This window comes from Orbicella faveolata, unplaced genomic scaffold, assembly GCF_042242905.1.
Source record: "Orbicella faveolata isolate gen_17 unplaced genomic scaffold, um_ofav_v1 contig_14, whole genome shotgun sequence".
In the NCBI taxonomy this organism is placed as follows: Eukaryota; Metazoa; Cnidaria; class Anthozoa; order Scleractinia; family Merulinidae; genus Orbicella; species Orbicella faveolata.
The window spans coordinates 12,300,488-12,315,207 of record NW_028301541.1 but is presented as its reverse complement, the minus strand read 5'-3'; the positions used below and the strand labels follow the sequence as shown (position 1 = coordinate 12,315,207).

General features: G+C 37.5%; 1 protein-coding gene and 2 pseudogenes across 2 annotated transcripts in view; 2 read left to right on the top strand and 1 right to left on the bottom strand.

The window, feature by feature from the left end:
- LOC110055154 (dihydropyrimidine dehydrogenase [NADP(+)]-like) overlaps positions 1 to 14,720 on the bottom strand; it is a 234,894-nt gene that overhangs the window by 195,784 nt on the left and 24,390 nt on the right. For both annotated transcript variants that reach the window (XM_089286667.1, XM_089286668.1), the window contains one exon: positions 307 to 394. In XM_089286667.1, the coding sequence (XP_089142793.1) occupies positions 307 to 394 (88 nt within the window). The remainder of the gene's footprint in view (positions 1 to 306; positions 395 to 14,720) is intronic.
- On the top strand, positions 4,615 to 8,154 carry LOC149114038 (uncharacterized; annotated as a pseudogene).
- LOC149114037 (uncharacterized) lies at positions 8,154 to 9,136 on the top strand (annotated as a pseudogene).

Below are 14,720 nucleotides of genomic sequence, written 5' to 3'. Positions count from 1 at the left end.
CCTGGGTGCTAAATCAAATCATTACAGTAGATTTATTACTAATTAAGAAGTTGTCAAGCTAGCATATAAGTTAAATTACTTTGATCTATCTTTTCTACATCTTTTCTGTGTTGTATGTATATGTAGAAGCTAAGTGCAGTAATGTGAAAAAACAAAATCAATCACTGTTTTGGTGTACAACTGGGTCTTTAAGAAATATACGGTGGCTAGACTAACCCGCACATGTACAGCATTTCAACACATAGCACATACACATGTACAATGTTTCAAAACAAAACTGTCAAGTCTAGGAAAAATTATCCGTACCTTGTTCGCAATGCTGGTGATAAAAGATTTGATGTCTAACTGTGTTGGACAGCTCTTCTGGCAAGGTGCATCAGCACATTTGAGACATCTGCAGTGCAGCATAGTACATAATTACAATATGGTGAACAATTATATTAAAACAAAGTCAATTAAAGTTTTATACAAGTAAAACTGACATTTTCAACAAGTGTCACTGGTCATCTGAAGAACAAGGCTTCTGCATGTACATGATGCTTATCTCTATTGCACAGGATTTGGAGGATCCCAGATGTGTACATGCAAGCTTATTATTACCCCCTACAACTTTATTCATAATCTCCTACACAAGATTTGTATTCATGGACTCTCTATCATACCCAGCTCCAGAACCAATCAGCAATGTTGTCCAACATTTCTACCAACTGTCTATTACAATGTGCAAAATTGCTCATAACAACTCGTAAGGTTTTGCAGAAAATTTCAGAATGAAAGGCAGGCTCATTTGACCTAACAATAGCCCCTGTATCAATACTTGGCTTCACACTAGAGCGTGTAAGTATAATCTAAGTGCACTTGGAACCTACTTTGAGTGTGAAGGGGTAAAATGTGCTTACTTGAACTTAAATTAGTGACCATGGAAACGTTTGTAGATTAATGATTAGACTAATCAAGCCCTCCGTCTGTTGCCTGGTTTCAATCGTACCTGTCTCAGAGAAAGCAATTTATTACATTAGGGAAAACCACATCTGAACAGCTGACTATCAGACAGGGCGTTCCCCAAGGATCAATATTGGGACCGGTGCTCTTCCTCCTGTTTGTCAATGACATGCCTCTAAACGTTCACAAGTCAACTATGGATATCTATGCAGACGATACCACCTTGTCTTTAAGCTCAGACTGGAAAGCTATTCCTACACTAAACAAATCATTAACAAAGGACTTGACAGAAGTTGAGAAATGGGCTAGTGAAAACAAAATGTTTATAAATACCAAGAAAACCAAAGCGTTGTTGGCTACAGGAAAGCGTCTGCGCAGACGTATAACCTATGACGCAGGAAAATTTGAAGCTAGGATGCAAAATGCAGAAATTGAACAAGTTGGTAGCCATAAACTTCTTGGAGTGATAATCGACGAGAACCTAACTTACGAAGCACATGTTGACGAACTATGTAACAAACTTTCAAAACGAATTGGTCTTCTACGCCATATAAGCTGCTACTTGAAAAAGAATCAAAAATTGATCTACTATAACGCAGTAATCAAACCACTCTTCATGTATGCAAGCACAGTATGGACATCGTGTAACAAAGAGGCACTCGAGAGAGTTCTCCGTATGCAAAAATGGGCTGCGCGTATTATTCTTGCAGCACAACGTACTAGTCGAACTGTCACTTTATTTAATAAGCTAAACTGGATCCCCTTTTACAAAGAAGCTTATATAAATCGATGTGCACTGGCCTACAAAAGGATAAACAGAACTTTACCTGAATACATGAACACATCTTTAAGGAAAAACTCTGACGTCCATTCGAGAAGTACTAGAAATTGTAATTCAAATTTATTATGCCCCTCTCACAGAAACGCCTCTGAGGGAGGACGCACTTTCGCCGTCAGAACTATTAAAGATTGGAACAGTTTACCCCGGTCTTTAAAAACAGAGAAGTCCGTTAAATCGTTTAAGGCTAAATTATGTAATACTATTCTTAACTCTCAGAAAACTAATGGAATTTTTTAACTCTTATTATTCGTAATATGTTTGAAATTGTAAGTCCAGTTTATTATTTGTAACCATTTTTAATAGTAACTTAATTAAGTATTTTATTGTAAATAATACCGTATTTTAGCATTTTATTGTAAATAATATATTTTTAGCATTCTAATTATTTTAAGCTGAGGGCCCCAAGTTTATCAGTAACTTAAGTTACTGTCACGGGTCACCCTCATTAAATAAAGTCTTTCACTTCACTTCACTTCACTTCAAAGAAGCCAAAGTGCACCACCAAGTATGGTCTACACCACACTTAAGAATGCACTTGACCAACAGGAAATGGAAGCCAACTGAAAGCAAAAGCAAAAGCAACTTACTTAAATTTCATTTTCATAGACAGCCTAAACCATCACTTTTCATATCATCCGAACCAAATGCTCTTCTGCAAATTACAAACCAACTGCGGTTGAAGTTTCAACAGGTTATTTCTTTGCAACCAAAAAACTCCGTTGAACATTGCTGACATTGGACAAGTCACACAGAAATGCATTTTCTAGGTTAAGTAAGGCCGTACAGCAATTTCTTGCCAAAAACCGCACTGTTGAGTCATTCTAGAGATATACAGAAAATGTCATTTGTTTCTTTGTGTTGCTGCTCAGAGTTCTCCGTAAGCTCCGGTGACCGGCGAAATTCGCTGTCTAGTTGTCCTTGTCACACCGGCTACTCATAGTAAATAAATTATGAAAAAAATTTATTTGTAACAATATGAGCCTATCCGTCAATAAAATTAAGCATAAATACTATAAGTCTAATTTTCTCAACAAATACGTAGTGCTTAGAAAATACGACTCTTATAGCTGTAAGATAAAAGAAATCTGAAATCATTCGGGCCATGAGAATTGTGTGACGTGACGTGAGGAATGAGCTGTGACAGCAGCATTGAAATATTTGACAGCCAGGGTTAGGTTAAAGCTCAGTTTTTCCTCTGAAAATGAAGCAAAAAACCTAGCAATCGCTGCTCAGTACCTGGGACAAATTGAAAAGAAAATAGGGATTGCACAAACGAAGGTCATAAAATGTTTTCTTTCAAAAATATACCTAAATTAGTTATTTTATCTCCAGTGAATGTACGCGTAATTGCTGCAGAGCGACTGTAGGGAGCGAGCAGCAACATAATCAGGATTTAGGGGAAATATATAAGGGGAAATTCTCGAATTCAACACTTTTTACCACAATGCATTGCACTTAACCACACTTTTCACCACAATGCATTGCATTTATCTTATCACACCTCAATCTCCATCTGTTCGGGATCATGCACGAAGTTGATGCATACCAGAAAAGATTCCTACATGGCAGTGAATGTGCACTCAGTTTTGTAACACCAGTTGCTTCCTTTTCTTGCAGAACTTTTTTTGCTGCAGATTGCATACACTTGTCATTGATGTGTTCAAATACACATCTCATGTTTGTTGGTGTGTTTTTGCATGCCTCATTTATCTGGTGTGCTTTCACGCCTCCTTCCAACTGTGTGTTTTAAACTTGATATTCGCTTTTAAGAATTGTACCTTTTACAAGGACTTGTGGTAACATGCCAATTTTTGGAAACTTTCTTTCAGAAGCTGTAAAGTAGTGCAAGCTTTAAGGTATGTGAACATATATAGCTTGAACATAATGGGTAACTCTCTTCAGCAGCACAGAATAGTTATTGGAATGCACTGCAATTACCTGAAAGCACGAGAATGTAGGGAATGCTTTAAAGGAAGGTTTTGGAGTTGCTTAGTCTTACTTTTTTACATGGAAGCAATATACTTACCTGTTTTAAGAACACTTGTTCATCGTTTTGAGCTTATGCAAATCAATCACCTGTGGCTTACCCAAATATATCTTTACAGATTTTACATTCCTGATTTGATACGGCTTGCAAATGATGTTGAAACTAACCCTGGGCCTAATGTAGATTCCGCGACTTGTATGTTTATTCCTTGCGATGAAGGTTCACAGAAATTTATGTGCTCTATCACTAATCTCCCATTAGCTGTAAAACATTGTCTAAAGCCTTCTAAGCCACTTGGCAAACCCTCAAAACTCATTCACATATTAGGTGATGGGAATTCTCTTTTTCGAGCATTATCATATGCTGTATCTGGTAGACAAGTTTATCATACTCAAATGAGAGCACAAATAATAAATCACATGTATCATATTGAACATTTCCTACTACCTCACACGAATAGGTCATTAAACAGTTATTTAGCCAACTCTCATATGACTAGAAATGGAGTTTGGGGAACAGACATAGAAATTTTCAGTGCAGCTTCACTGTTTTCCACTGACATTTTTGTTTACACCCAATTTGGGGAAACACATAAATGGCCTAAATTTTCAAGAACCATGATCGATGGTAAAAAACCTGCAAATAGTTGTTCAATCTACTTGAACAACTCAAATGGAATTCACTATGATGTAGTGCAATATGTTTGTGTAACTGATTTAAAACACCAGTTTTCTCAGAATTCCAAGCCAGATAGTATCCGTAGCTATGATAAGAAAGAAACAATTGTTACTAAAAAAAACTATCAGAAAACACGTGCCATACTGAGCAAAGACAGACAAAGGTGATGCTCACAGAGGAGGTTGCTAAACCGCAATGCAAAAAAAGAAAACCTGAATCAGATCAAAAAATAACACATGCTAAAGAAGCTAGACTGGTTGATGGTCAAGTTCCCTTTAACTCACCATCTGTCTCTTCAGATAATGAACCAGAAGGTACCATCATAGTAACCAATAGTAATTTAAATTCGCCTGCAAATGATGTTGAAACTAACCCTGGGCCTAATGTTGATTCCGCAACTTGTATGTTTACCCCTTGTGATGAAGGTTCACAGAAATTTATGTGTTCTATCACTAATCTCCCATTAGCTGTAAAACATTGTCTAAAGCCTTCTAAGCTGCTTGGCAAACCCTCAAAACTCATTCACATATTAGGTGATGGAAATTGTCTTTTTCGAGCATTATCATACGCTGTATCTGGTAGACAAGTTTATCATACTCAAATGAGAGCGCAAATAATAAATCACATGTATCATATTGAACATTTCCTGCTACCTCACATGAATAGGTCATTAAACAGTTATTTAGCAAACTCTCATATGACTAGAAATGGAGTTTGGGGAACAGACATAGAAATTTTCAGTGCAGCTTCACTGTTATCCACTGACATTTTTGTTTACACCCAATTTGGGGAAACACATAAATGGCTGAAATTTTCAAGAACCATGATTGGTGGTAAAAAACCTGCAAATAGTTGTTCAATCTATTTGAACCACTCAAACAGAATTCACTATGATGTAGTGCAAGATGTTTGTGTCACAGATTTAAAACACCAGTTTTCTCAGAATTCCAAGCCAGATGGTATCTGTAACTATGATAAGGAAGAAACAATTGCAAAAAAAATTTAAAAAAACACATGTTATATTGAGCAAAGACAGACAAAATGCATGTTCAAAGAGAAAGCTGCTAAACCACAAAGCCAAAAAAGGAAACATAGATCACAACATATGATAACACATCCTAAAAAAGCTAGGCTTGTTGATGATGAAGAAGCTTCTAACTCACCAAACACATCACAATATGATGACAAAGTAGCAAATATGGTGTATCAAAGAAAGCAAAATCTTCATTTTACAATGCCAGTAATTAAAAATACAATAGATAAAAAACCAAAATTGTATGCTAACAACAAAAACTGCTCACACACAAAAAACAAATCAAAAATTCAAAAGCAAAAGATTGTTTCTTCTAAACTAAAAAAGATGCAAGACAATCAAAACAAAAGTTGTAAACATGAAAAGTTCCTGAAAACATCAACTATGATTGATAAATTGGCATTTAAAAAAAATGACAACATTTCACAGATCATAGATTATACTATTTACCAATGTAAAATCTGCTTTGAGGCCTGGCCACAGAAAACGAAAATTCGCAGTAATAAAAAACCACTTTCTAACTATGTGTGTACCAACTGTTTAAGAGATAAGCAGGTTCCTAAAAAATTTTCAAAGGAGAATTATATGAAACCTTCTCCAGTGCCTAAGGAATTGCAAGGTTTAACACAAATTGAGCAAATGTTAATAGCCAGAGCTCTCCCAATAATGAGAGTTTTTATAAAACCTGGAGGACAAAGAGGTTATTCTGGGCACTGTATCAATTTGCCTCAAGATGTTAAAGAGCTTGCCAAATCACTGCCTCGTTACCCAAAAGACATTCCTTTTATTCTCATAAAAATGACAGGAAAAGACAACTCTTGCAAAGAAGTCACTGTCAGAAGGCATAAAGTTGAAGATGCATTGCATTGGCTAACACTACATAATCCTCAATACAAAGATGTTAAAATTGATCAAGACGCTTTAAACTGTCTACCTGATGATGGTGTACCATCACAACTTCCAACATTTGAAACAAAAAGGGATGATCTTTTCAACAACGACTAAGATCAAGATTCCTTAATTGAGACTGAATTACATAATGATTCAGATGTAGTCTATAACAAGGACACTGAAACAAGTAGCTTTCTTCCTATTCAACACAATGGAAAACAGGAAAAAGAGGAAATTCAAGAGGAAATAGCAGGGAAAATTATGAATTGGCCATCTATTCAAAATAAACTTTTCAATGAATATACAACACCATATTTAGCTACAATGGCATTTCCAACATTATTTCCTGATGGAAAAGGTGATCCAACTAATCCCAGTTTAAACAGATATGTTCCTTTTGCTCAAAGCATTAAACATCTTTTAAAATTTGGACAATTCTTAGATGGCAAATGGGTTTATCATTTTGCAAAACATCCACGCTTTTCCTACTGGGCGCTTAATATGATTCAAAGAAAGCGCACTTTACAACAAAGTTCTGTGTCCATCAAACAGAATCCAGATGATGCTCATCTCACCATAGAGCAATTGCATGAAATGAGATCAAATAATGATTCCACGAATTTTATGACAAAGCTATCAAGATATGTGGGCAACATTACAGGTAGTAACGCTTACTGGCATAAACGGCGAGATGAATTAAAATCAATAATAACCACCAAAGGAACCCCAACCATCTTTTTTACTTTCTCATCTGCAGACATGTATTGGCCAGAATTGCATTCATCGTTTTCTAATAAACCACATGATTGCACCAATGAGGAAAGGAGACAAAATGTAATAGACAATCCACACATTGTTGATTGGTTTTTTGATCAACGCTTACAAAGTTTCATAAAGCATTGGTTGTATGGTACTCTTGGGGCTGAATGGCACTGGTACAGATATGAATTCCAAGCTAGAGGAAGCATACATTGCCACGGCACAGCTAGATTAAAGAATGATCCTGGTCTTTGTGAGCTTACTGAGGTGGCCTTGAAAGGATTTTTAGCTGAACAAAAATTAAAACAAGACTCTTGTGAACAAGAACAGAAACATTTGCAGGATATTCAAAAAGACAAAATGGCAACAAAAACAATTTGTGACTATGTAGATTCACTGCTTTCAACATGGAATCCCAGCCCTCCTTGTCAAAATAACTGGTCAAAACCAAGTGTGCATCCATGCAAACTGCATTATTTAGACTTATCACACGATGAACAATGTCATGACTATGTAAACCTATTGAATACTGTCCAGCGCCACACACGTTGCAGTACCAATTATTGTCTGAAGCACAAACAGAATGAATCTGATCTCAAGTGTCGTTTCAATTACCCATTTGATCTCTGTGATAAAACCAGATTAGAATTTGAAAAGATCCATACCAAAGACAAATCAGTTCAATACAGAGCTAAAATTGTTACAAAAAGAAATGATACACGACTGAATAACCATCAAAGAGTTCAAATTCATGGCTGGAGAGCTAATTGTGACATTCAGGTTATCATTGATCATCATGCTTGCATAGAATATCTTGCAAAATATGCTGCAAAGGGTGAACCAAACTCATTGCAACTAAAAGATACTTTCAATACTGTTATCAAGTCATCAGGTTTTGAAAATGACACTAAGAAGGTAATAAAGAAACTTATGATAAAAAGTTTAGGAGAGCGAGATTTTAGTGCACAAGAAACTATGCACCATCTGCTTTCACTGAAATTACGCAGCCACTTTCATACATAAACAACCCGTCAGATGATATGGCAGAATGTGAAAATGACAATATGGAGCTCGAGATCAAGGAGTCTGAAGAACAACAGTCAAGAATCAAAGAATTGGAGTTATCCCTGGAGAGAGAAACTGCCCAAAGGAAAACTGCCCAAGCTGCCTTAGAAACCAAGAGATTCTCTGTGAAAAATTTGCGGCAAGTTCCACAGGTTTTTAAATTTTATACCGGTTTTACTGAAGAACAGTTTTGTTGCCTTTTGGAATTCTTGGGCAATGGAATGAACAATCTGACCTACTGGGGATCATCAAGTAATGCCAATTCCAACAATGAAGATTTGGGAGGTTCAAAACCTCGGCCATCAAGGAAATTGACTACTGAAGATGAGCTACTTCTGGTGTTGACCAGGCTGCATGTTGGAATGCTTGAACAAGATTTAGCTGTTCATTTTGAGCTCTCTCAATCGCACATGTCAAGAATTATCACCACCTGGGTTAATGCCACATTTCACCGCTTTAAAGAAGTAGAAATCTGGCCGATGCGTAAGCAGTCATTGACAAACTTACTTGAAAAGGTGAGGGAGTTTTGTCCTACATTGTACATTAAGGTGCATCACTGATGCTACCAAAATTTATATCGAACAACCTGAGGCTCAGCAGCTTACATTCTCGACGTACAAGAATCACAACACCCTGAAGTCCCTCATTGGAATCAGTGGTGATAGTGCCAGTGAAATCTGGCATACTTGGCGAGGAGTGGGCTAAGGGTGATGTGTTAATGGCAGATCGTGGGTTTGAAATACAGATGACCTTGCACCTATGAGTGTGAAGTTGAACATTCCCTCTTAAATGGGAAAGGTCAATTTGAGGAAGATGAACTTGTGGAAACTCAACGCATTGCCAAGTTTTGCATTCATGTTGAACAAGCCATCGAGCAAATCAAAAATTATCATATCTTGGACTATGTGCCAATCACATTGTGATCATCTGGCATTATTAATCAAATTTTCTTTGTTTGTGCGATGTTGACAAGCTTTCTGCCACCATTGGTGTCAGACGACAAGGAAATCAGCAACATGACCACCTGACCACCATTGTTATTATTTAAGTGTATTTTATGTTGGCATCTACCATACAAGTGGGTAGTGTTTCTCAGACTGATTGGCTTTTCAATCTTCAAAAAAATAAAATGGCTAATTATTATCTATTGGGACTTGCTATCCACAGGTCTGGTATATACTGAAACAGTAATATGTTATTGAAAAGTGCAATTTACAGAATTCCATAGTTATTTAATTACTCTACAAAAATATATTACAAGATTACAGTCTCATATGTATAGGTAGAAATATGTTGCCAAGTACAAAATTTTTTTTTAACAACTGTCCAGTGGGTCAGCCTTATTCCCAGGCATTAATACCCTTTGCTAGTGAGTTAAGTTTTCAGCAAAATATATGTCACTGTGAATCTTTCCAATCAGCTCAATAGGTGAGATCACATTCTACTAGGCACTGAGAATGACTGAGATTGAGCCTGATAATGGGTATGACACCAGATTGAAAAAATTCTGATAAGAGATTGAATTTTTCAGTAGATTTTACATTTCTTAGCTTTAATTTTATGATTTTTTACAGTAATTAAGATTTTTGCAGTAATGTGGGAATGATGTGGTTGAAATAGAAATCAGTTAGTTTTGGTAGTGAAGTTCAATGCCATGTGTCATCAAAATAGATCCTTTCAAGATGTATTCCTTGGTCACCAAGGGTCAAATCAGTCATCAGCATAAAGTCATTCCACCTCAGGCCTGAAACTCCACACTGGCCTTGAACTTCATGATGGTAATGATGTTTTCGGACAAGTTAAAGGATCTCACCATTTTTGATTAAACAGAATGATTTCTTTTTCCCAAACTGTGGCTCTCAATTGGCTTGGTATGTCTGTAAGGGAGTCACTCCCTTACCAGACTCTATACATTTAGTTTCCAGTCCTCCGTAAGAGGGGTCACTCTTAGGATTGTAAACTATCCTGTCAGGGGAAGCCCCAAGCCAACTATATTTTGGGCTAACAATCAGCCCACAGGGGAATACTTTGATTCCCTGGTGTCCATGCCTCTCCTGGTATTGTAAGTAGTAATCAGCTACAATGTCTTCATTGTCACGGCCATAATAAAGTGAACCGACTTTTAATTTTCCATGGGAATTTGTCAGTCTCTCGACAAGTTTGGAACAATCTTGTTTTCTTCTCTTAAGCCCTCCACCAAATTTTGAGGCAGTCAGTCGGCATTGTCTATACTTTAACCAATCAATGTTTTCAGACTGTTCTCTAGCTGAAGATTCTATTGCAGCAGCTTGGTGAAAGTTCACCTTTACTGTGCTGTTCAATAGGAGCTTGGCTTCTTCAGACAAATTGTTTGGAACTGAAACTTCATTAACAGAAGAATCATGTAGTGGAAGCTTGATTGGCATATCCATTCATGTGCTTAGATTAGCTCCAGTGCATAATGTAGGGCAGGGTGGTGAATAATTGAGAGGGGTTAGTGGTAAGGGGCTAGAGGGATGATGGGATGGGGTGGTCTGAACAGTTTGGGATGGTATGGGGAACTGATTACATTACCTCTCATTGGTGGGGTAGAATGGGCAGAGGAAACTGGTGGAGTGGGTGAGGGTGAGGCAGGTAACTCATTTAGTATCCTCCTGGGGTTTAAACCAATGGTAACTGATGATACAAGAGGGACAACTACCAGTTGTGTTTCCCCTGAAGTAACCATTGATATCATCCTCAGAAAGAGTGATTTTAGGCGAATTTCCTACAGCCATGTCCGATGTGTCCTATATGTTTCTTTTATATTCCCACGAAACCACCATCACCAAGCCTCGCTTTGAAGTTACCAAAGAAATCGTGACGTCATCACACATAAGGGTTATTAGAAAGTGGTCTTAGATCTAACTGTGACTTCTGATGGGATATATTAATTGGATCTCAGTTCCACCGCTCACAAACTGAGTTTTGGAGTAACAGCACAATTTTGCACTTGTTGTTTTCAATTTAACAACTTTCTACACACTCAGGTAGCCCAAGCTCAGTATGTGAGCATCACAATATCGAAGTACAGTGTAAGCATTCAACCCTAATTAAAAATACCAAGTGTAGTTAATAATTAGCCAGGAATTTCATTGTAAGAGATTATATGAGAAATACTGCTGTCACTTCAAATTGCACAAAATTAGCAATAAAATTTTCCTTTAAACTCACCTAAGTTGTCTTCTTGTCGTTTCTTATGATTTTAAAGTGTTAAAAGCTTCTTAGCAGCAGGTTAAGACCTTTTGTGAGCAGGTTGGTTTTCCTCCCCAAGAAGCAAAGCAAAGGTTGGAATCCCTCTTAGGACCAGGTTTGCTTTCAGTGGTGAAAAATCAAGTCAAATTTACGAATGCAGTTCTTCTTGTCTTCTTTTACAAGTGCAGTTTATCTTATCTTCTTGCTTTAAGTCACACTTTATTCATCAGCTTTCAGGCCTTCTTACAATATTACTGTGGCCAACTCTCCTTAGTTTTGAATTGTCACCGTACAAATGACCAGTGCCAAGGGGGTCAGGATTTCAAATTGTCGTTGGATTCTGTTGCTTATGAGGTCTGGCAGCAGGAAGTCACATCATGGAATACTGCACTTAATCGGCGATTTGCAGCCTCAAATATCAGAATGCAGAGACAAGAAAAATGGAAAAGTTAGCTAATTTATCAGCAAAGCCGTTTCTTGTGGAAATATCATGTGGCATAAATTTGATGAAATTTTTCGCCGCTGAAAACACACCCAGTCCTGAGAGAAATTCCAACCTTCGCTTCACTTCTTCGGGTGGAAAACCGACCTGCTCTCCAATACTGTAGAATCATAAGGAATGACAAGAAAACAACTTAGGTAAGATTAAAGGAAAATTTTATTGCCAATTTCCTACACTTTACAGCGACAACAGTATTTCTCATACAATCTCTTACAATGAAGTTCATGTCTAATTGTCAACTACAGTCCATAATTATATTTAATTAAGGTTGAACTCTTACACTGTATGACATTGATATACTGAGCTTGGGTTACCTGTGCTTTCTGTCTAGAAAGTGGAGTAGGTTTAGAGAATGATAAACCCAGCAGGGACGGCACAGTGGTGAGAGTGCTCGCCTCCGACCAATGTGGGCTAGGGTCGATTCCAGCCCGGTGTCATATGTGGGTTGAGTTTGTTGATGGTTCTTGCCTTGCTCCAAGGGTTTTTCTCTGGGTTCTACGGTTTTCTACCTTCCACAAAAAAAAACATCTACAAATATCAATTCGACCAGGATAGAGAACCTGCATGAAAACCAGCTAAGACTGATGTGGCTTCCTCCCTAAATATTGTGTGTGGTTTTCCGCTGGCTGAGGAATGAACGAAATGGAAAGCACTTATCTCACACATGGCTGGGAGTCTGAGTACAAGTGTGTGAGGGGTTTTCAGTCATGTGGCTTGTGCGAGGTTCAGCTTTTGTTTTGGCATCTGCCATTACCTGACATGTCCCACCCACTCACCCATGAAGTATTTCTAGAATGTATTAAGGTTACTTTAGACCTTAAAGGGCCTATTTTGTTCAAAATAATTTTTTTGCACCAAATTCAAGACTTCATGCTTTATCTGAATTTTGCAAACAAAATTATTTTAAAAACTTAAAACACAAACGAGTTATCCACAACAACGAAACTTTTTAATATAAGTCAATGAACTGCAAACTGCCATAAGCCAATTAAAATGTGTCGACCTTTGACTTGAGCAGCAACAATTTTCGCAGCAACTGATCTCATCCACAGAGTCGTATTTTGTTTTTTTAAGTTTATCCCTTACGTCTTGCAATTTCTTGCACAGAAATCTGCGCTTTTGTTGATTGTTTTGGTCTCTTAGGTGATAGACTAGGCGATTTTGCACGGTCTCCGCATTCCCACATTTTAACGGAAGCGCAAATCGCAAGGATCCGCTCACGAATGTTTCGTTGATGTGCTGCTCTAGCTTCTTCTGGCACAGAAGTTGATTGCCACGGAATTAACGACAACTTTAATCACTGATATCTGACAAAGCAGCTTCTCCAAATGCTTCTTTCCTCTACTTCGAAGAGTGTTTTCCACATTCTAGTAAAACAAACAGGCCGATGAAATACGCGTTTAGAATTTTTTAAAAACATGTATATATCCTCACTTGACTCAGTAGGCCTGTTCAAGGCTATTCTGCTATCATGATTTCTCTTTTTTCCCTTTTCCTTCTTTACCATAAATTTTATCTGCTGATTCAGTTTATAAGCTGCTGAATGTTTCACGGCAGACTTCGCTACTCCCAATGTAAGATATATTGTGGATGTAAACATTGTACATTCACTCCCAGGAAGTGTTACTGTAGCCCACCAGGAGTTCAGAGCTGCGTTTCATTGGTTGGCGGCATGGCCAGGTTGACAGCCGCTTCAGTGAGGTGCGAAAACTGTGAATTTCTTTCGAGGCCGAAAACTCAAGGTTTATTTTTGCACGAATTACCTCTATTCAAATGAATTAATAGGGTATGTAGATTTATCCGATTTTAACAAAATCTTCGTCCAATATTAGCACACCAAAGTGTGTGAGGCTTTTGCGAAAATCGAAATAATATTTAGATTATTTTTCCTGTGACATCTCATTGAGTAACAGCAGTCAGAAAATGTTCTATTGTCCAACTTTAAAAGGGATTTCCTACGCAACCAATAGAAATATCGAAAAAGCCACACACACTTTGTTAGCCCATCATCTCCTGATTAATAATGTCCAGTCAGTTTGGATGTTCACGGTAACACAAAGGCTGGTAATTCAGTTTAGCAAGTACGGTCATTTTTGCATTTAAAGGCTTGCACTTTCCTATCAAAACAAAATATATTGTTATTTTCAGAATCTACAGTTTATTAGCTTTACAATGATATATATTTTACCATGGTTTTCTTTAAAGCAGTGCATAAAAAAGGCATTTTCAGGAAGGCACCCCTAAAGGTCTACAGTAACCTTCTAAGGTTAAAGTTGAAGTGAAATTACTCTCTAACAACTTTTTTGTGTCATTGCAAGACAGCTATGTTGTTATGTTAATAAAGGTCAGGCTGCATGTTTTCTTTGCCTTTAGTGTAAAATCGGGTTGACTAGCCTACATGACTTCTACAGTTCTTGACATTTGTACATTTGCCGTTCTCTGTTCAGTCACTCAACCTTTTTGTCGCTTCACTCGTGTTTATGAAGGGCACTTCATATTGTGTTATAAGGAGGAACTTAAAGTAGAGTTGAGCCGTCATACCACAGCTGCCATTGCAATTTGAGGCTATGTATAAATTTTGTGTGGACATACGACCAGATTTTCCTGTTCCATACTTAACATTAAAAGAACATTTGCACATTCGGCAACAATCATTTGCTCGATCCACGATTTTCTTCAAAGCTTTCTTTGGGGTTTCTGCGCCGTCCATGAAGTAGTTTGACCATCCTCCACAAAAGTCTCCACGTGCAGTGCGCTGTCATGTTTGTTTACATTTTGCTTCGCTCCTATTGGATAGTCATCTGACACA